The sequence below is a fragment of the Pyxicephalus adspersus genome, chromosome 4 (genome assembly GCF_032062135.1).
Source record: "Pyxicephalus adspersus chromosome 4, UCB_Pads_2.0, whole genome shotgun sequence".
NCBI classification, from domain to species: domain Eukaryota; kingdom Metazoa; phylum Chordata; class Amphibia; order Anura; family Pyxicephalidae; genus Pyxicephalus; species Pyxicephalus adspersus.
In genome coordinates, this window is record NC_092861.1 from 108,199,696 (window position 1) to 108,222,138 (window position 22,443).

Here is a 22,443-nt window from a genome sequence, read left to right on the forward strand (position 1 = left end):
CTCCTCTCCTCGCTGGCTGCAGCGTGTGTCTCCTCTCCTCGCTGGCTGCAGCGTGTGTCTCCTCTCCTCGCTGGCTGCAGCGTGTGTCTCCTCTCCTCGCTGGCTGCAGTGCAGAGCGAAAGAAGCCGGCGCAGCGCCCCCTGCTGATCCCTGCCCTAACTGCCGTACAGTGGAAAAAAGGTAAGTGAACGGCACAGAGTGATCAGAAGGGGAATTTGAACGGCACAGAGTGATCAGAAGGGGAATTTGAACGGCACAGAGTGATCAGAAGGGGAATTTGAACGGCACAGAGTGATCAGACGGGAATTTGAATGGCACAGAGTGATCAGAAGGGAATTTGAATGGCACAGAGTGATCAGAAGGGGACAATCAATAGCACATGAGTGATCAGAAGGGGAATACCGGTATGATCGGCATATGAGTGATCAGAAGGGGAATAATCTTTCAGAATCTTTTTTTTCTAGATTTTCCTCCTTTTAAATTGGGTGCGTCTTATATTCCGGAGCGTCTTATACGGCGAAAAAAAACCGGTACATTTTTAATTTTATATTTTATTTTTAGATTGTTGTCAAATTTTTCATTATTTTTTACATTATTTATAGTTATGTATTTTTTTATAATTTATGAATATAATAAATAAATATAATTATCAGTGAAAATGGGTTTACATTAATTTTTATTTATACTGAAAGTAGAAAACAGGAAAGGGTATATGTCTCGTAGTAGAGTATTCAGATTTTAAAGCGTACCTAAACTCAACATTTTTACTTTACATAGAAGGTACACAACCCTTCTGAATAACTTTTTAAGTACATCATCTTTTTTTAAAGAGCCTTCTGGGATACCTATTGTCATGCATTCTGGGAGGCCCTCACTGCTCCTTCTGTGCATGCGCAGAAGTGGCATCTTTCACCAAGGAGAAAGATGTCTATCTCATGCATGCGCATTGATATTGGCACTCCCCCCCCTTCATAGTGGCTTTGTCACTCGATCTCACACCTGCACAGTACAAGATCAGGTTACATGGCAAGAAGACCGTAAGAGAAGAAAAAATTGCTGTGCCCGGCGCTTCCTTTGTGCCGGGACGAAGAGGAACCCCAGGGCGACACGGGATTGATCCCAAGAAGGACCAGCGCCATTGAGGGATCTGCGTGGTTAAAGATAAGTGTAATTTGTTTTTATTTGAGTTTAGGTCCACTTTAATTATGGGATACAAAGTGAAAAAAAGTGTTCTGAATACTTTCTGAAGCCACTATATATCCCCCCCCACTTACTTTTCTGGGGACATGTTTCTACATAATAAAAAGCCTCATGGTTTAAAAAAAACAAACAAAACCTCTGCTAGATATTGCATCAGCTTAAAATATGACAAATATACGTACCAATTATCATGGCCATTGCACTGCTGTTACATTGGCCAAGGGCTGATAGGATCTGGCTCATAATTTGCTGGTTGGCTAGCACCAAATCTGCCACGTATGTGGTAGTGCTTTGTGTAGTTGAAGAGATGCTGCTTGAATCTTTTCCTCCATAGACTTTCTCCTCATCAGAAACGCTGTCTGTTGTACTGCTCACAACAGGTGTACGGGCACTGAACTCTCTGTTGCTTGACAGTGGCAGCTGAACTAAGATATTAACAAGTTTTAACAAGTCAAACATCAGCTGATCACGTGTCATTTCGCCACAAACAGCTTTGGCATCACCAGGTCTAATGATATTCGCAAAAAGGCCTCCAAAACAAGCCCTTGCCCCAACAGAACTGTCAGATCCACTCCTAGACACAACTTTGTCAGAACAGGTGATGTAGTGATGGACAAGAAAAGTTACTGATTCAATGACTGCTGATATGGTGCTGACAGAGACCACCTCAAAATTTTGTTCCAGAGTGAATTCTAGGAGTTTCACCTGAGCATCCAATGGTCCTTGTCCAGTCTGAAAAGCACCTCTACAAGAGTAAAGGAACATAAAAAGCATAAAATGTACAGAAAGCAGCAGCTAATAAAATCTATATTCTTATATTAAGCTCTGTAATGACAAATACCTTTCTGTTGAAAGTATGTGTATGAGTTTTAACAAAAACTCACTAAACATCTGAGGGCTGGTAGCTGAGAGGTGAACTTGTAATCGTGTTAGGAACTCCTGCATTGCCTGAGTAGCTGTAGGTCCAACCTGCAGGTAAAAAAGTTTTAATTATTACTATAGTACAAGCTAAAAAACAAAATATGACTTGTGTGGTTTCGTATTAAAGAATGAATGAATACTATTAAATGAAAGAAAATGTAAATGAATACTAATAAAACCCAATAAGGGTTTTTCACAGATTATTTTTTGATACAAATTCTGTTCATGTTTTTCTGAAATCCTTATAAAGCTGCCCCATATTTAACGGTTTATATTCCTCAATAGTTATTACCTGAGCTCTATTATCTATAACTACACTATTAACATATCATTAGCAAGCAGTAAATGGCCTTTAAACAAGCCCTCCTTGACCCCTCTGTAGGCACTTTTAGAGAAATAGTAATAATTCTCCAAGGACTTCAAAGATCACCACAAACACTTTTTTCAGCTGGTTTCAGTTACTTTAAACCGCTTGAAAATACTGGCTGGTTGTTTACATTTTAGGGCTTGTAGCTTGTCCATAGAATGACTGGAGATACTGCACAAAGCTTCCAAAAAACTATTCCACCTTTAAAATTCCGTGTTCCCAGGCCCTTCACCTGGCACTTCTCATAAACCAACCAGCTGTTTTTTGGTGATAACTGAAAAGCTGGGTCACAAGTCAGGGGCACTGGACAACTGGAAACACTAAATTTGCCATGTGTTGGCCTACCCACTTTTTGACCACCCACCTACAATTTCTTCTTATCCATCTTTAAAACAAATCTGGGGGGAAAACTGCTAATGCTTGGTAAAACAGAGATTTCAACTACACCTACTGACTAGAGTTAATTTAGGGACCATTTTAAAGTGCTTGAAGTGCTTGTCCAAAACATATAAATACTTAAAATGTGGATCTGCGCACAGGGTCTCTTGGTACATTGCAATATTTAAAATAGAACTGAAATGACTGTTCTGAAAATTTAGGGTCATTAAAGAATTGTAAAATTGCATTACAGAATCTCAAGTATAATATTAACCTCACCTGGGGACTGTGCTGGTTGGTCCCATGAGGGTTTGTTCCTGAGAGGAATTTCACAAGGACGTGCAGAAGATTTGGATCAGATACCAGTAACAGGGCAGTGTTTTCCTGAGCTCCAATAGTACTGCTGGGTCCAACTAAAGCACGGAGGCAAGTAGTAAAAAAGCAAATTATAATAGGTCAAGTTAGAGTTTTATTATTGCCACAGATAGTGCCGTAGGGCTTAATTTTGCCACAGTCTTCAGTGGTAAGTTCTCCCTGTTTCATGCTGCATTCAAAATCTCTTCCATTTTAATGCCTATTTAAAAAAAATGGTACAAAAGTCCTTTTAAACCCCATGATAACATATTCTCTCTTGTGCCTATCTAACTGTTCTCTCAACAGCTCCTGCAGCCTCCTTCCATAGATTTTTGCTCTGCTCCTTTTAAATTTACTACTTTCAGTCACTTGCATGGAGTAGAGCCTGCAGGGGGTTGAGAGGACCATGACAGCAGCAGCCGCCATTTTCCAAGCCCCACTGCTGCTGTTTACAGTGTACAGTGTAAACAGTAAAAGGCGTGCCAGGCAAAATGCCAGAAGAGTGGCTTTTCTGCCAGGCAGAAATCCAGAAAAATATCGATAAAACTTGCAGTTTAAGGGTGCGGACAGCTAGCCCTTTGTCTCGTTCATCCTGCAACAGTTGATCAAGTAGGACAACTACAGCCTAAATGCCAAGCTAAAAAAAGGTCTTTCAAATCCTTTCAGTTTTTTTTTTTTTTTTTTTAAATATCAGATGCCGATATGCTGTTGAAGATAGAAAAAATATTCAAAACGGCCAAAACAAAAACAGATCAAATCAACACTTTTCTCCCGTGTCTAAGCCAAGATAAAAAAGATCTATGATTTATAGCAGCCCTAAAACACAGAGGATTACTTACAGTTCAACTGCATGTTGGTCATCAGTGTGAGGCTGTGAAGCACAAGGCACCATGTCCGAAGCAAGGTATTTGGATGCCAGGCCAAAACTGTTAAAAAGCTTGTAATGGATGCTGAAATACAATAAAATTACAGTACAAGATTACAGTTACTTTGGTTTATCAGGAAAATTTTTTACAGGAACCTATCATATAATTGAATATAAACAAATATTAATATGAACTGAGGTACTTGTACATGAGAAAAAGAAACACAGGAAAACTATATTGACTCCAAAAAACAGAGTACCCCTTTCCTAAAAATAAACTCTTTTATAGGCTTGAAAGCTTCATGCATAGGAAATAGGCAAAGGAAGCATCTGTTCTGTCTATCCTATCTATTCTATAAAGTGTACTCTGAAAGCTGTATTGCTAATAAATGAAAGGGGCAAAATGTTGCACCCCCTCTCCGCCGCCATTTGCAAAAGTTAGATCTCTGCCCGCTATTATTGAGGAATTAGGACTTAACCCCACAACGTGACCCTTGTATTGTATATATATGCAGATGTAGCACTTACTGAAATTTGGAACACCAGAGGGGCACTCGGATATCTGCCCCTTTACCTTGTGAATTTAGTACAGAAGTAAGCAGTACCCCTTAACAATACCTATAAAAGGTTAAAATGTCCCTAGAAATAACATACCCACACTGTACAAATAAAGTCTAATTTTTTAAATAGTTACCTGTGCAACTCCAGCGATGTCCAAATAGTATCCTTCAAAAAATGTGTTAAACCAATCTGCAAATGGTGTCCTTGCAAACCAGATTCCAGTAGACTGTTTATGGATAGGAGGTGGGGGCAAATTTTTTCATAGCACAACCATCAACTGCCTATTGAAACCACAGGTTTGCACAAGAAATGTAGCTGCAAGCATTGGGATGCTAAGGATTAACCCCTGAGGACTTTTTTGTCCCCTATACCTACAAAAAATTACTTGGGAACCAAGTGTTCTATTTAGCAAAAAGTCTGTAGCTTACACTACTGTCATTTTCAGGTAGAAAAAAAAATAGAAAAGAAAAACAGTAGGTATTTTACCAAGAGTACACAGTGCCTTAGGTTCCCATGAAGTGCTGATCTTTCAGTACTAGGTGGTGTTTATTCTGTAGTTAGTAAAATACTGATCCTTCTTAAAAACAATTTATTACCTTGTATATTAGTGGAAAGCAAACCAAAAATGTAATTCTTAAGTATAAGTAAAATAATCAAGGAAAAAGAAAAGAAAAGAATTCAACAATACAATTACCTTGATTTAAAGTGATGACTGGTATTCTGTTTGCATTATATAAGAACAGCTCACCACCAGCTTCCTTGCCCCCATTTGAGCTAGAATTCAGGCTCAATGTGAGCCATAATTGTAGAAGAGATTCAAGCTAATAAAAAGACACACACAAAAATACATGTTTATTCAGAGGTTTTAGGTAAAATATAAAACAACCACAAAAACTCTGTGGTATAAATCTAAGCTAACAGTTAAGCTAATTTAAGCTAACAGTTTTTTTTAAGTATTTTGTAAAATTCTATTATAACAAATCCTAACCAATGTAACACATTTTAAACACATTATCATCAAGGCCAGGGGTTCTCAACTCCAGTCCTCAAGAGCTAAAATCCACATTTTTAATATTTCCCCATTGAGTGGTCGTCAATTGATTTAAATAATCTGCAGGCTGAGGGCTTATTTTTGTCCTGAGTACAATAAAGTGCTCAGTTTGTTAGAGAAAAGACAAAAAACAGCAGGGAAGACACTATGGGCTCTATTTATAAAACAAGGGATGAGACATTCCCTCAAAAATTCCCTGGTGGAAATGTTCTAGGTATATGTGTTTCAATGACAGTAATTGATTTCCACCAGAGAATGTTTGAGGGAATGTCAGGTCCCTAAGGTGTATAATACAGCCCAGATACCTCCATAAAGATAATCTGTATAACTAGTATTCACAGATAAAACTTTTCAGGAGGAAGAAAAAAATATCAAAACATGTAGAAAGTGTAAAAACCTGCAAACAAAAAAAAGAATGAACTACACATATTGGGTACATCTGCACATGGCAGAGTTAGAGTAGTAATTCTAAGTGAAAAGCTCCATGTTCATTTTAAATTGCTAAGCTATAAAAGTGGTTTAAATGTCACCATATCGCTATGGCCATGCACAACATTGGTACAGACATGTTGGTATCTTTTCTGCTAGAGGCAGCTTTACCCTAATATTTAAAAAGAAAAGAAAAAAAAAATGCTAATACTTGTTTTAACCTTATCAATAACAAAAATGGTACACATCAGAACAGTCAGCCAAACAGTACTTGGCTAATGCTTGAAAGTTTGATCAAACTTTAAAGTCTATGACAAGCTTTAAAACATGACTTCTGCACCATTTATAATCCTTAATATAGTGGCGAGATTGTACTAAAAAGAATCTGTAGATAATGCAACTGATCAAAAATACATGTAGTAAAAAGGTGCTCTACCTGAACATGATGAACTTGCAGCATAGAAAAGAGCTTGTTGAAACAGGCACTCAGCATAGGAATGGAAGACGACTGAATAAAAAGCTGATTTGTCTGATTGGCTGCATGTAACCCCCGTAATAAAGAGTCGTCTGTACCACTGGAAGGCTGGGATACTAAGGAAATAAAAAGTTTGTTTTTTATATATCTATATAACTATATATATATTATATATATATATATATATATATATATATATATATATATATATATATATATATATATATATATATATATATATATATATATATAGTTAAGGTCCATGCCTGGACAGGTAACTTTTTTTTATCATTTTGGTTCTGTACATTACCACAAATAATTATAAGTGAAACAACTCAGATGCAGTTGAACTGCAGACTTTCAGCTTTAATTCAGTAAGTTGAACAAAAACATTGCATAAAAATGTGAGGAACTAAAGCCTTTTTTATACACAATGTACAGAACCAAAATTAGAAAAAAGTTGTCTGTCCAAATATGTATGGACCTAACTGTGTATAAATATATATATCTGCAAAAAAATGCATGATGCACTGCCTTACAGAGCAAAGTTTTAACAATTTGAATATATTAAATGCATACATGTTGGGGATGAATTGGTCAGAGCTTGTAGAATGGAATCTGCCTCAAGTGTGGACATCATCTTCAACATCAATTCTGCTTGCTGTTCAAGGCCAACCTCCAAACGAGCATCTAGAGCTAGATGTAAGAAATTGATAATTGAATAAACAAAAAAAAAAATATACATCTACCATCTAAAATTGTTTAGTGGTAAAACAATAAATGGATATCTAATCACCTACAGATAATATAATGGGTAAAAAAAGTTGACCACAACTGCATGGTCCTGGACCTTTTTTATGAGAACGAGGTAAGGAAAAAAAATCCAACTGGGACAAAAGCTCTGGTGTTTTAAGGTGGCAATTGCTCTCATTTGGGTGAAATTTCCTCTTACTTCCTTTTATGCCTTCATGACAAAAATAAAATCTTCCCAGAAGAACCCAAAAAAGGGATTTTAACCCCTGTTCACATTATTAAAAGGGGTGAGTTTCTAAGAGGTATAAATGGTAAACTAATGATTCTGCCTTTCCAAAAACACTTTCTGGTTATAAACCGTAATTTAAAATGCATGCACCTACAAGATTTGCAATACATGTCTAATGAAAAAGAACCATTAACCATTACACCTCTATAAAAAGCAGATAAATAAAACATTGTTATGAAAGAAAAAAAAAAAAAAAAAAAAAAAAAACACTTACTAAGACTACAACTACTTATGGACATCACTGACTACAACATAAATTAACAATAGCTTACCTTGAGATACAGATACTGTTACTGTCTGTGTACCATTCTTTTCTATAGTGGCTGCTGGTTTAGCCACCGGAATTCCAACACCTCCAATGTAAGGGTTGTAATTGTAAGTGCCATAATCTGCACCCCAATAATCATACCAAGTGCTGCTGATTGGCTTTTAGAGAAAAAGAGAAGAAAGACAATTACATATATAAAAAAAAAAAAAACATCCCAAACCACATATAAATAGCTAAAAAAAAAAAACTGTACTTTCATACTTTTTGCTCAGTATCATGTAAAAAAAAAAAAAAAAAAAAACAATTGCAGGGCTTTATGCAAAAAGTTCTAACTATAATTAGTTTATGTACACTGCAAATAGCAGGCAACATAATTTAATTGTAAAGTGAACAGTATCAGCCTGTCATTGCATAAAACCACATTAAAAAAAGAAAACAAACAATTCTAAAACTTAAAAGTTGCAAGGAGTGTTTTCTTAAAACAAATGGTGTCAGGTGGACTGGCCACTTTGTATGAAAATTAACTTTCCACCTACCTGTGATGTCAGGAGTTAATGGCTCATCCACAGTTTCAACCAAAGGTATAACAGAGGACTGCTGTAATGAGTCATCAGAGTCACCAGCTGAGGCACCAGCTTCTTCTCCCATGGCTCCTTCATCCAGGGCTTCAGTTGCTATAGGGGCTAACAGTTCTCCTACCAAACAAAATTACAGCAATAGATTTTGACATTTGTAACAAACTAGACTAGATTATTTCTGATAACTGATCACACAATGTTTTTTTTATTATTGCTCCCTCAAGATACATTTTTTAGACTATTTTGTAAATGTACATGCTTATTTGAATTATTCAATTACGCAGTAATGAAACAAAAGAGGAAAAAATTAGGACATCAGAAAAAAAAATAACAAATGTACCTGCCAAAATATCCTGGAGCATACAGGTGAGGGAGTACTGAGCCCAGGCCCCACCCCATGAGATGTCTCCTCTGTTGAAGTCTGTACCAACCAACAATAATAAAAGTCTTTCCAACTGTTGCTCATTCACTACTTCACACAAATGTATGGTAGGCCGTGTAGCATTGGCTATCCTAGCAAGCACCTAGGAAGTTGCAAGAAGAATGCATGTGTTCATAAGTTACAAATGTTAAAAGAAAAGAAAAAATGTTGCACATTTCAGTGGATTTCATACTAAGGTCTCCCAACCCTTTTATACTCGCCAGCTCTGAAAATAACTTCAGCTTCATATAACAAGCTCGGAGACCCCAAATGTTGAATATAATGGCTTTGCACTTTCAGAAAGAAAACACATGTTCATATGTTCTCCACACCCCGTTTTTCTTGGCAGGGTTCTGTTTAGAACCACAGTAGATTATATGATTAATAGAACTACTGTTAACACCTCCACAAGATATATTTGTAATCTGGTTCAGTTCATAAAAGTGGCAGTGCCTATTTATAAAATGGCTTGAGTGGTACCTTATTCTAAAAACAATGTCCTTGTGTGGCTAATTTACTCAGTGTTCTCCCCAGACCCTTTTTGACAGGCGCTCCACCAGTAACGTTTCAGCAACCAGACAGCTGTTTTTGGATGGTTACTGAAGAGTTGGGTCAAGATACATGGACTGTAAGATATTGAGAACTAAACCTGTATAAGCTATGTGCAGGCTATATGTTAACCTGACATTTATTTACTATTAGGAATGTTTAAAATAGATCTAAACCCATTATCTAAAATCCTAACATATTACTGCCATTTATATTTTCTTCAATTACAAATGTGCAATTTCCAGTAAAAATGAAAACTTAGTGATTCTGCTATGAAGGCCCTTGTGGTTTATCCCAATTTTTTTTGTTATGCCTAACTATCCAAAAAGAAAAGGTAGTGTCAGATATTTTAAAGAGCTTTATACATAGTTGTGTTAAAAAATAATCACTAAAAATACTTGAAAGGCAAATACATTTCAAACAAAACAAGCAGCCTGGCTTTAGACCATATGAAAGCCTATTTGAAGACAACAGTGCTGTTACCTTGCAGACAAATAAAAGTAAGTCGGCATGACAAGTGAAATCCATTGACAAGAGAAACAGGGCAAGCTTTTGTACAACAGAAATACAGCGTTCATGTGCCAAGGTGAAAGGAAGAGGTTCAATTTCAGGGCTCTCTTTTGTTGCAGATACTTCGGTGTCTTGAGCAGATCGGGGCCATTCTGCAGTGCGACGCAGACGTATCAAATCTTTAAAGTGCTGATAAAGGAAAACAAATTGAAAGTTCAACCATGTGCATCATTATATCATCATTATAATACCAAAAATAAAAACTTTACTACAACTACTTAAAGTTATTAGATACCAAGTTGTTTCTATAACCTATTGATCTATCTTGTTTTCTAGCCTAAGGCTGGTTGCCAAATGGCAAATTTAGAACACCCTCTAAATTAGCAGGACTTTTGAACACTCTCTAAATAGGCAGGACTTTGGAATATATAGGCAGAAATTTTGTGAAAAGATCCAGGCTACAGTATAAATCATTACAAGACAATGAATCTCTGAATAGTCAGTGTCACAAAACTTTGAATGACTAAGCTGTAGAAGGGTGTGGATAAACTTTGTTCCACTATTTTTTTGGGCTTAAACTTCCATTACAGCTCAGTAAATTGAGATTTTCAGTTTAGGGATATATGGCAAAGACATGTAAAAAAAAAAAAAATAAAAAAAAAAAAAAAACTTTCAGATATCCCTACATTTCTAACCATAGTTTAATAATTTTTCACCTTTGAAGTGGCTTGTTTAAGTTTTGCTTGTTCCACCAAAAGCTTGTAAGATGATCCCTTGTTGCTCTGTATTTTTTCCTTTTCAATCTGTTCTACTAAAGCCTTCTGTTTTGCCTTCAGTAGGTTGAGTTGCTAGAGGAAAAGTTAATTTATTAAATGAAATACGTAACTCACATCAGCGTTATCTAGTACAAATACGATTACTCCATATCATCATAAAAAAAGCAGTAAATAAAGGTTGCAAAAAAGACTATTTAAAAAGTCAACACTGCTAGATAAAGTGGCCATTTTTTGTTTTTTTGAGGGGGATGATTAATTGTCTGCTGAACATACAGTGGGAAAAATCAGTATTGAACACATCAATGTCACATTCACTGTGCATCAATGTCACATTCACTGTGCATCAATGTCACATCAATGTCACATCCACTTTTATTACACATAAAATTATGGATGTCCGTGCTTGGTCATCTTTGTTTGCATTACATGGGTTGTTGCTGAATCTGGAGTAAATATGTCAATGGCCCCATTAGACATATTCAAAATTTATTTCCCCCGCTGTATATCCCCCAAATGACCCATGATAATGAATCATTGACAACTAGAGTGGACCTTGTTTCCACTGAGTTCCAACAGAAACCCCTAATTTCGGAAAGCTGATTTATTATTTTAAACACTACATCAAAAGTCTACTTGTTAAGCGCAACACAGACAGTTCTTGTTCTCACAGCGAATACTGGTATACTAGTATATTAGGACTCGAAATAGGGACAATATAAAGAAACTACAATAGCACAAAGCATAGTTTCAAACTTTAATTAAGCTGTGCTTAACATTCAGATATCAAGAGTCTATCTATAAAACGACATTTACCTCCTGTAGTCAAGGATACACCAACATGGCACCAGTTTAAAAATTAAGCTTTAGGTGCTAAACCATCCTATTGACCCTATAGCTTCAATCACATAGAAACACAGAAGAAGAAAAAAAAAAAAACACACAATCTACATAATTAGAATAGTTATTTACACAATGATAGATTTCCTTGGGCTCATTGATCTCAAATTGAATAAAAATATTCCACACCATACAGATTACCTGCTTATGGTGAACTAGCTGTTTTCTGATCTTCCTGGAGTATAGCCTATCCAAACTGCTATTTCCCTTTGATGATCTGTTCAGGCTCTGTGTGTGTAGGTTATTGTTTATGAAACTCCACTGATTACCTATGCAAAAGAGATACAATTTAAACAAATCATAGTTGAGGGATTTTGCCCAGTGATGCAGCCTCTCGGTATTTGATTCAATTTCAACAACAGGAAATCAATGTGCAAAAAAATATAGCTGCCATATTAGGGAATGGTAGGTGTCTCCTGGCATACACCATGTTTAACCCTCGAATCCCCAAAATCTTCACAGGACTTCTATTAAAAGTGTGGGACATGGGCTTCTGGCAGTACCGAGTGTGAAACTAGAAAAGGCTAATGAAAAACTATGGACCACGCGATAAAGGCATTCAAAACATTCAATAGAAAGGTTGTTCGTCATTTTTGTTTATGCGTTTACACAAAATGTAGGCGCAAATGACTACAGAATTCCTTACCAGACATGAACCGTTCTCGATCTTTTCCATTTAAAGGTTTTTTAGAAGCAGCAGCTTCATCCTCCACTGTTGCAACATAATCCAGTAAACGAGAAACCAGCATGACCACCCAACTTATCATTGGAATGTCCAGGACACCTACAAAAGTATTCAAAGGTTATTGCAGAAAACAAAAATGTTCTCCCCTTTCCAGTTTTATTCCATAACACAAAATTCTACCTCAAGCACCAATATCTACTAGATTGTAAGCATTCCGGGGCAGGGTTCTCTCCTCCTGTATCACTGTCTGTATTAGTCTGTCATTTGCAATCCCTATTTATTGTACAGCGCTGCGTAATATGTTGGCGCTATATAAATCCTGTTTAATAATAATATTAATAATAATATCTCAGCACTGTTAAAGCTTTGATCCACATTTTTATAATTCATCACCTGCAGAAGTTAGCATAAATTACCATTCATTGCATACATGAAAAGAATCGTATTACCTTCAACACGTCTATAAACAGGTAAATGTGGCTGTAAAGGTGATAAAAGATTGTCCAGCAGATTCAATAAACTTTCCAGGACGCCACTGTTACTAAGAGATCTTTGGCCTATACAAGAAAGTAGCATGAAGACTCTGCAAACAGAATGTAAAACAAAACCTTGAGTTAATTCATATGCCCAGGATACAATTATAGTTCCTCCATTTATCATCTACAGTAGTATATGGTTGAGCCATAGGTTACAAACATCCAAAAAATGATACTTAATCATAGGTAGGCAATGGTTGGCAGAATCACCAACAGGACTTTTTGAAAACAGTACACCAAATACATATGGACAAAAAAAATGAATCTGTCTTACCGATCCTGAGGAAAAATCAACAACTGCTCTGAGTTATATAGTTCTTGTAAAACATTTGAGAGAAACTGGCCCCACCATCTCTCAGCACCACAGAGCTGAACCAAGAGCAGACCAGTATGCAGCCTTATCTTCGGAGTACCACTTATACACAAATGTTTAAACAGCTCTTCACAGGCCTGTGCATGAAAAGTGTTCTGGAGGACTACTGGTACAGAATGTCCTAAGAAAACGGTTTACAAAAATGTTATTTTAATAGAATGCCAAATACCACATTTATAAAAAAAAATTAACGTGTAAATTTATTATTGTGTATTTTGTTTACGTGATGTAGAACAAATTTAACTGGGAAAAAGACACACTATACAGGTACAACTCAATTAGATCATTGAAAAGTTAATTTCAAGTCAAAAGGTTAAACTTCATAGACAAAAACACAGAGTGATCTATTTCAAGCATTAATTTCTTTTCATTTTGCTGATCATAGCCTACAGGTAATGAAAACCTAAAATTCAGTATTTCATAAAATTAGAATATTGCGAACAAGTTCAATAAAACTAGACTCTTGGGTGTCTCATACCACCCAGCTAATTACCCCAAAACACCTGAGCCTTAAAATATTCTTGTTCAGTAGGTTACACAATTCTGGGGAAGACTACTACAGGACAGTTGTCCCAAAGACAGTCACTGACACCTTCCACAAGGAGAGTAAGCAAGAAAAGGTCATAGCTAAAGAAGGTGGCTGTTCACAGAGTGCTGTATCCATGCATAATATTGGAAAGTTGAGTGGAATGAAAAAATGTGGCAGAAAAAGGTGCACAAGCAACAGGGATAACTGCAGCCTTGAGAGGATTGTGAAACACAGCCCATTCAAGAATTTGGGGGAGATTCACAAGAAGGACTGTGGCTGGAGTTGGTGACACACACCCACACACCTTGTGTAAAGCCACTCCTGAACCAGACACAATGGGCCTGATTTATTAAAGCTCTCCAAGGCTGGAGGGAATACACTTTCAACAGTAAAGCTGTAATGGATCTGGTTGATGATTAAAAACATTGGCTAGCAAATTACTTTGAAGAAATCCATTTCAGGTTTGCTGGATCACCCTGTTTCACTGTTGAAAGTGTATCCTCTCAGCCTTGGAGAGCTTTAAATAAATCAGGCCCAACATCAAATTAATGTCCCAGAGTCTGGCAGAAGAGTAGACAGGCACAGAATTCAGGTTGCCTGAGGTCCATTGTGAAGTTTCCCCAGATAGTGGTAATTTGGGGAGCCAAGTCATCTGCTGATGTTGGTCCACTGTGCCTTTTAAAGTTCAAAGTCAGCTCAGCTGTCTACCAGGACTGTTTAGAGCACTTCATGCCTCCCTCTGCTGACAAAACTTTATAACTTTATGGAGATGCCGATTTCATTTTTTAGCAGGACTTGCCACCTGCCCACACTGCCAAAAGTACCAATACCTGGTTTATTGACCATGATGATTTCATTGGATTGGTACTTTTGGCAGTGTGGGCAGGTGGCAAGTGATTGATTGGCCAGCAAATTCGTCTGAGCTAAACCCCATAGAGAACCTATGAGGTATTGTTAAAAGGAAGATGAGAAACACCAGACCCAAAAATGCAGACAAGCTGAAGAACGCTTATAAAACATCCTGTGTGTCCATAAGATCTCAGCAGTGCTACAGGCAGATTGCCTTCTCACCATGCCACACTGATGCAGTAATTCATACAAGCCCTGACCACGTATTAAGTGCATATATGGGACATACTTTTCAGAAGGCCAACACTTCTGTATCAAAAAATCTTTTATTATTATTATTGGTCTTCTGTAATTTTCTGAAATACTGAGTTTTGGGTTTTCATTAGCTGCAGGCCATAATCAGTAAAATGAAAATAAAGGCTTGAAATTTATCACTCTGTGTGTAATGAATCCATATAATGAGTTTGACTCTTTCAACTGAATTACTGAAATTTAGATATTCTAATTTATTGAGATGCACCTGTTATTAATAAAGCACCAACACTATAGGGCCCATGCAAGCTGCAACCCAATGTAATTCAGCTCAGTCAACACAACAGTTTTTTGCATACAGACCTTTATAACAGCCATGTGGTTAAAATTTCAAAGCTGCTGAACTTTAGTTCTAACACACTATTACTGTAATAACTTAGGGAATTTAAGTTCATTCTTTAAGCTATACCTTTCTGAAGTTTACTAGCTTGAGAAAACTAATAAACAAACAAACAATTAAGGAAAAACGTGACATGACCAGAAGAAATTACTAACCATTGGAGGAGTGGAGGAGGCTAAGTAAAGTATCCAGAAGGTACCGGATAATTGTGCGCAGCTGTTCAGTTGACGATGTATGGATAAGTTCTCTAGAATCATACTGCTCCCTCAGTGTTTTTCTACTCATCCCAAGGGCCACCTTGAGTCTCTGAACAGCATGATGAGCCAGGTTCAATTGGAGTTGTAGTTGTATGCAATCCTGGTAAGCAGAAAACACTCTGCTGTCTTCCTCTACAGCTTTATCTGGCTTTCTCAGAAAATACTGTGCATTGTTGGCACTGTTCAGTGGAGGAAGATCAATGCTCTGTAGTAGAGTCTCTAATCGATGGCAAGCAAGATTATACCTGTCCAATAAATACAAAAGTATAAACCGTTGGTAAAAGAGTAACATGAAAAAAGGAGTATTTAATTCTAAAAAGAACATTGCTTCAGACATGCAGCTTAAAGTGTACCTGTTTGCTGACTTAAAATTTGTATGTTGCATTGAATTTAGTGAGAGGGCCAGGTTGTGCAGCTTGAAAATATTTGAGCAGATTTGGGACCCCCAGACCAGCATGGAGTCTACGTGGGTATGGGACTAAATTAGATGAGCAATGTTTAAGGAAACCTTTTTGAACCAGAACATTGAGCATTGTAGCGATTTTAGATCCTGATGAGTGATTGGGATAGTAAGAATGCAGAAAAGATATGACTTTAGGTTGACCTTACTGCGGCTATTCTGCCAAAACAGTAGAGGCAGTAAAAATACCAGAAGTGGAGCAAGGTCCTAAGTTTGGTAAAAAGTGAGGGGCATATAACGGTATGAAAGCAATCGCAAAATCAATAAATTGAACACCTAAATATGAAAGGAACTGAGGTGGTCACTGAAAGAAAAGTGCTGCTAAAAACTATGCAACATGTCCAGAGAGCGAGAGATCCAGACCAGAAATTTGGTCAAAGGCCTGCAGGTAAATCAAAAGTAGAGGAGGATAACATGGGCAGTGTTCTCCCCAGAAATTTTTTTCAGCCGGGTGGTAGGAAGCTGTAACCGGGTGGTAATAAAGGGGGTGTGGCAAAACACGGCAAATTTAGTGCTCCAAGTTGTTTATGCCTCGGGTATCCAGTAACTTCTTATTGTTTCAGTGTTCTACCTTCAATTTTCCTAACGTTTTACATTTGTGACCCCCAAATCTTGAAATTCTTTAAATCTGGGGGCCTGAAATGGTAATAACTAGTATCTATGAGGGTCCCCTGTACACCCTGAAAGTTACAGGTCATTGTGACATACATATTAGGAGATATGGAGGTTTGTACACAGAGCTGTGAGGTTGCAGAATGACATGGATACTTTATACACACTGGATACATTTCACAGGCAGAGCTCGTGGCTATGAGATGGGGGCGGGGCTGCCTGTGTCTCCTTCACATGAAGGCTGAGCTGTGTGCTCGACTGCAGCAATCATTTGAATTGATGACACGGAGCACGGAGCAGCCTCACTGAGATCCGTGCATCCGAGGATGAGAGCTGCCGAGGAGAGCTGGGCGGAGTATTCAAATCAGCCGGGCGGAGCAACCGGCTAAAAACCTCTGGGGAGAACTATGATGGGGCTTGGTAATAAATAAAAATGGAGTTACGTGTATGAAAAAAAAAAAAACATTTGGTACGTCAAGGCCTGAAAGGTCTGGATTAGTGCAGATGAGGGATGCAAGGGACTCAAGGGCTAGGGCAAACAGGCAAGGGCAAAGCTGGCAAAACTGTTGCTAAACACATTTGACTGCAAAGGAGGTGGAGTGGTAGTCACAGCAATGTACAAATGCTGAGGGAGATTCAGGAAATAGATCCAACTGGAAAAGGCTAACGCATAAGTGGGGGTTTAAGGGGAAGAACAGGCATGGCAATGAGGGGAATCGATCGCCTTGTGGATATCCAGCAATATTAGCATTGCCAGGATTTTCTATTGCTAATGCCACAAGGATGACCTGTCTAGTGTTATCCAAGGCTTGGCGGATGGGTATAAACCATACCTGATCTTTTTGGATGAAGGTGGTAATAACAGAATTTAGCCTGGTAGCAAGAATCTTAGCCAGGAGTTTCACGTCAAGGTTTATAGGGGAAATGGATTAAACGCTCACCCAGTAATTCAGTGTTGGGCTTAGGGAACATTCAAGCAGAATCCAAATGTGACTTGTGATGGAGCTTAGCACTTGGAGCATTAAAATAATTAGATAATAGTGGAGCTAGGAGTTCACCAAAATTCTTGTAATAGATAGCTGTAATGAAGTCAAAGGTTTTTTTTATTTTTTTTATTTGAGAGACTTGACTGCCATCAAAACTTCAACAGAGGAAACCAGGCTATCCATCAGATCTATTTCGAAGGAATAGAGTGATAGGAGATTCAAAAAGGTGTTTGGTTGAGGCATGTGGAAATTCAGGGGGGCCTCAAAGATGGGACAAGCTTCATCAAAGGGATTAGTGATGGCTACAGGTTTAGAAGAAAGGCAGCCATGAGAGAGTTCTTTAAGAGAACGTCAAATTTGCACAAAACTGGTTTATTAGCTTCAAGAGAGTGGTAGGGAAAGGTCAGAATGAGAATTGTCTCTGGGAAATTTTTAAAGGTGTCTGCAGACCTAATAACTAACCTATATAATAAGTGTTCAGAAACAGGTCTCAAGATCTTCAATAAAATCAGGTATCAGAAATGGGTATAGAAATTGTCTTAGGAGGAACCTAGGGCCCAAGGGTCACTTCCGGAATACACACAATGTCTAGTCAAGTGGAGAATAGCTTAGGTGAAGACAACAGTGTAATTAGCTGTAAAAATAAAGGGCAGTAAAAAAAAAAAAAAAAAACTAAGCCAGGAAAAAAACATTAATATGTTGAAGATGATAGAGACGTCCAGTCTCCTAAGACAGTGGTCGCCAAGCTTTTTGGTCCCGCGGACCACTAAAATTACCGACTCTAGACCGCGCATGCATGGGGAGCCAGGTATCACTCAAGGGGAAAAAACTTCATCCATAGTGACATCATGATGCCAGAACCCCACCCACTCTCCAGAGACACAAACCGCCCACTTTACTGAGCCTGCATTCCGTACGGGGAACATAGTTTGTGGCTCTGGCAGGTGACCCCCGCCAGTGGGGTACTTTTCCTGACCATGCTCGGGGGCGCGTCGGCCACAACTGTGGACCACTGGTTGGCAACCGCTGTCCTGGGACACTAGCAAAAAATGAAGCAAGCTGGTAAGAATGAGGGCAGGGTATCAGTTTTGCTTTATATTTTCTTGACTGCGAGTGTCCAATATCACTGTAAGCAGCAATATAACATGAAGAAATAGAATTTTCAAACAACAAAACCAATCAAATTTTTAATTTGTGCCATGCATTATTTGCATATATTTAAATAAATCATGTGGAAACAACGGCAAGGGGATTTGAATAAAAGAAAAAAATTATATTGAATGAATAAAATTTTTACCTGCACTGGATATCTTCCTGAAGAGCTGCCATCATAGTCAGATGTTGGTCAATGTCAGGCTGACTTGCTGATTCACTTTCACCTCTGAGTGGGTCATGCATAAGTTTTAGCTCACTCTCCCAAGGTAAAATGTAGGTGTGACCATAATAAAATCCCAGGGGAATTTTTGCCCTTGCATTTGTACTTCCATAACGACCAATTACAGTGATCTGAAAGCAACAATATATACAGTGAAAACAACATACATTAGCAGCTGCATCCTCCACAAAAGTAGACAGTATGAGACGTATTTAGAAAACAATGCTATAAGCACATACAGACCAGACCTCACACTTTTCCTAAACAAGAGGGTGGAAAGAAATATTATTCTGATATTTTCTGGCTTACTGGTTCAAACATACATTCTTCTATTGTAGAGACATTTGCAAGCAGGGCTGTGTAGTAAAAGTCGTGTAAATTTCATGGACTCCATCTCAATAATTGCTTCTGACTGCATTTGATTTATGAACAGTTTGTTTATATTTCCATTGTTAACAATCTCTGATTATGAAGCATTGTCCCCCACCATACAATAATGCCTTAGTGATAATTTGATCACCATATTGCCAAACAGCAAAATTAGTGTACTATTACTTACAAAAGGGGAATTTGAAGCAGTAAGCCATTTACTAAAGAAGTGCCCCATGTAGTTATTCACATAACCTGTAAATCCTCTTTCACTTTATGTGTTCATTACCTTCATAAACCTGCATACAGGAGGTGGCAACAAGTCATGAAGTATTAGTGAATGGGTACTGATATCAGTTGCAACCACCAGTCGTCTTCCATCCACTTCCTCGCCCAAACTCCAGATATCAATAGACAAGGAAGCTAGATCACCGCAGGTGGGAATAAGAATATCTGTAAGAAGAACAGGCCTGCCAAAATCCAGTGTCACAAATCTTCTGGCACCTAGAGTTATACAAAAAAAAAAAAAGTTTTTTTCATAAATACATTTACAAGAAACTAAAAAATTGTATATAATAAACTTTATAAACTGAATATTGCATAGTTTAACTCACCAGAATGCATTCTTTCTATGATAATGGACTGATGAGGAGGAGGCTGTAGAAAATGAGAGGCATGAGAGATTGCCAGTGCAAGACCTGAACCAAGCTGATTCTGAAGCAAAGCAATTATAAAAAAAAAAAAAAAGTAAAAAAAAAAATAAAAATAAAGTTAGGGCCAACACACAAACATCAATATCCACATTTGTATGTGATAAATGGATTTGCTTGTTTAGGAAACCTTTATGGAACTGCCTGGAGAGGTCAATCTGCTGCACCTTCCTGAATTTGAGGAATTCAGAAGTAGCAATTTAGCAGCATTCCCATACAATTTTAAAACTAAAATTATGAACACAATTCAGGAAAAAAGGACAATGTTCTAATACACAGTAACCTGGGAATGCCAATTATGAGGCATTTAGGAAATTAACATAATAAAAATTCACTGCCACCAAAAATCACAGCATTTATAGTTGTTCGATGTTTTAGCCATTTGTGACTCCATCTTTTGACCACTAACTAGAATAACTATTTCCTTAGTTAAAAAGGGAAACTAACATTTAAACAGCAACTTCTGGTATCAAATGATGGGTATTGAAACATGATAGCAGTGCACTTCTACCCAATTTACCATGATATGGGAATTAATTCTGGCATATTTAGCAGTCTATCAACATGGCTTATACGTTCCTGGTAACACCTAGCAGATCGTTTCTCCTCTTTCGAATATGAACATCCAAATATGACACATACTCTGAAAATCATCCCATATCCAACTACCCAAATACCCACAAGGTTAAGTGTAAGACTCTCAAAATAACAAAAAAATAAAATATTTGTTAGCACAATGTTAATAACTGCTCTACTCAAAATAAGTCAGTGACTTAAATACGATAAAACAAAGTATGAAAAAAAAACTAAATATATAAAATCATATTATAAACGGAACACTCGCACTAAAAACCATGGAGGGAGGAAGTGTTTAAATACTGCAAAGGCTTTAGGAGGGAAAATGTGTGCTTAATTAAAGGAAAAATATAAAAAGGAAAAATCAAAACACATTTACCCCTCTAGGTTTGTTAGCATTCTTGCCATGTGATGCCAAGATAGAAGGTGGAGAATCAATGACTGTGCCAGGAAATAGCTGAGCCAGTTCTGCATTGATGGCAGCTGACACCGCTTCATTGGGTGGTGTAAGTGGTGGGGTCATGAAGAGCGGAGTCGTTTTTGGAGTGGGCGGGATTACATCAGATGGATGAATAAAGAATCCTGGGGCCGCCACTGGATTGGGAGGCACAGAGTTGTGGACAGGACCGGCAGCCGAGGCAGCTGCAGCAGCTGCTGCTGTTGTCTGGTGCAACTTGGCCTCCAGTTTTGCCTTCTGGAAAGAATAAACCATTAAAAAAAAACCAAACCAAAAAATACACATTGACAGACAGTAGCTTTTAAAAAATAAATAAATAAGCCGATCTACCACTTTATTTGTTACTTACAAAAACTAAAAAGGTAAGAGGTAAATGTTTATTTTTTTAAGCTTTATTTCTATTATTGCAATATACTATGGCAAACTGAAGCATCCTAAAATATAGGCTATAGGCTAAAATGCCATCTGACCAAGTGAATGAATGTGATTTCCCTTTAATAAGCTATTGTTTTTAACAGCAAAGTCAGATACCAACAGTTATATTTATAAGAAACAAAGAAATAATACTATACACTCCCCTAAATTATCACAAAAAATTCTAATTAGAAACATCTTGTTAGTTTACTTTCTAATAGCCAAGTAGTTTATTTAAACAGCAATGAACTGTCCAAAGACCAGGGTCTCCATGGTTAAACAAAACCGTGTTTGTTATTGCCGATATAGTCTTAAGAGGCAGAAGAGATAAAAAATAAAATAGAGGAGTCCAGTCATTACTATGAACTAAACTTCAGAGAAAGGGGCTTGCTCCATGCACACAAGTTAGCGGAGCAGGAAAAAGGAGTTTGGTGCAGAATCTTTAGTGAATGGCAACATAAATGATCCATTATGTTCTTGTCTCATCTTATGGGGAGTGGAAGATCTACGTTACAGCAATGTGAATTTCACATGTGGGGTGTTGGGATTTATGATGTGGAAAATGTCCTCCCACCTGTTGTTGAAGCTTCAAAAGCTGTTGCTGCTTCTCTTGCAATACCTGGAGCTGCTGCTCAGCTGAAGCCATTGCATGGGAGAGTGACTGTAGAGCAACCTGAGCTGCTGAGCTAAGAGCGGTTGAGGCTTCTCCCACAGTCCCGGCTGACAGGCCACCCACTGCAGGGGTTACACCAAACGTGCTCACTGGCATAAAACAAAAAGAATATCATGTAAAAAAACTGGTTCAGCATAAGGGAAGTCTTTACCGCCGCCCCCCCCCCCCCCCCGTAATAACAGTAAGTTACAGGATAAGACCCACTGCCTAGAATATATTTAGTTCACTTCTAAGTAACTATATTTGACTCCACTGCTTTTACTAACTGTTTTTTGTAAAATATGTACT

General features: G+C 37.6%; 1 protein-coding gene across 2 annotated transcripts in view; it reads right to left on the bottom strand.

The window, feature by feature from the left end:
- BIRC6 (baculoviral IAP repeat containing 6) overlaps positions 1-22,443 on the bottom strand; it is a 164,217-nt gene that overhangs the window by 85,729 nt on the left and 56,045 nt on the right. For both annotated transcript variants that reach the window (XM_072409256.1, XM_072409254.1), the window contains exons 24-45: positions 22,057-22,244; positions 20,991-21,305; positions 19,940-20,039; positions 19,615-19,829; positions 18,879-19,087; positions 15,422-15,768; positions 13,138-13,357; positions 12,777-12,910; positions 12,289-12,426; positions 11,784-11,911; positions 10,686-10,817; positions 9,943-10,158; positions 8,830-9,013; positions 8,353-8,606; positions 7,916-8,069; positions 7,181-7,297; positions 6,563-6,717; positions 5,341-5,467; positions 4,060-4,170; positions 3,146-3,279; positions 2,042-2,169; positions 1,383-1,945 (exon numbers count right to left, since the gene is read on the bottom strand). In XM_072409256.1, the coding sequence (XP_072265357.1) occupies positions 1,383-1,945; positions 2,042-2,169; positions 3,146-3,279; positions 4,060-4,170; positions 5,341-5,467; positions 6,563-6,717; positions 7,181-7,297; positions 7,916-8,069; positions 8,353-8,606; positions 8,830-9,013; positions 9,943-10,158; positions 10,686-10,817; positions 11,784-11,911; positions 12,289-12,426; positions 12,777-12,910; positions 13,138-13,357; positions 15,422-15,768; positions 18,879-19,087; positions 19,615-19,829; positions 19,940-20,039; positions 20,991-21,305; positions 22,057-22,244 (4,269 nt within the window). The remainder of the gene's footprint in view (positions 1-1,382; positions 1,946-2,041; positions 2,170-3,145; positions 3,280-4,059; positions 4,171-5,340; positions 5,468-6,562; positions 6,718-7,180; positions 7,298-7,915; positions 8,070-8,352; positions 8,607-8,829; positions 9,014-9,942; positions 10,159-10,685; positions 10,818-11,783; positions 11,912-12,288; positions 12,427-12,776; positions 12,911-13,137; positions 13,358-15,421; positions 15,769-18,878; positions 19,088-19,614; positions 19,830-19,939; positions 20,040-20,990; positions 21,306-22,056; positions 22,245-22,443) is intronic.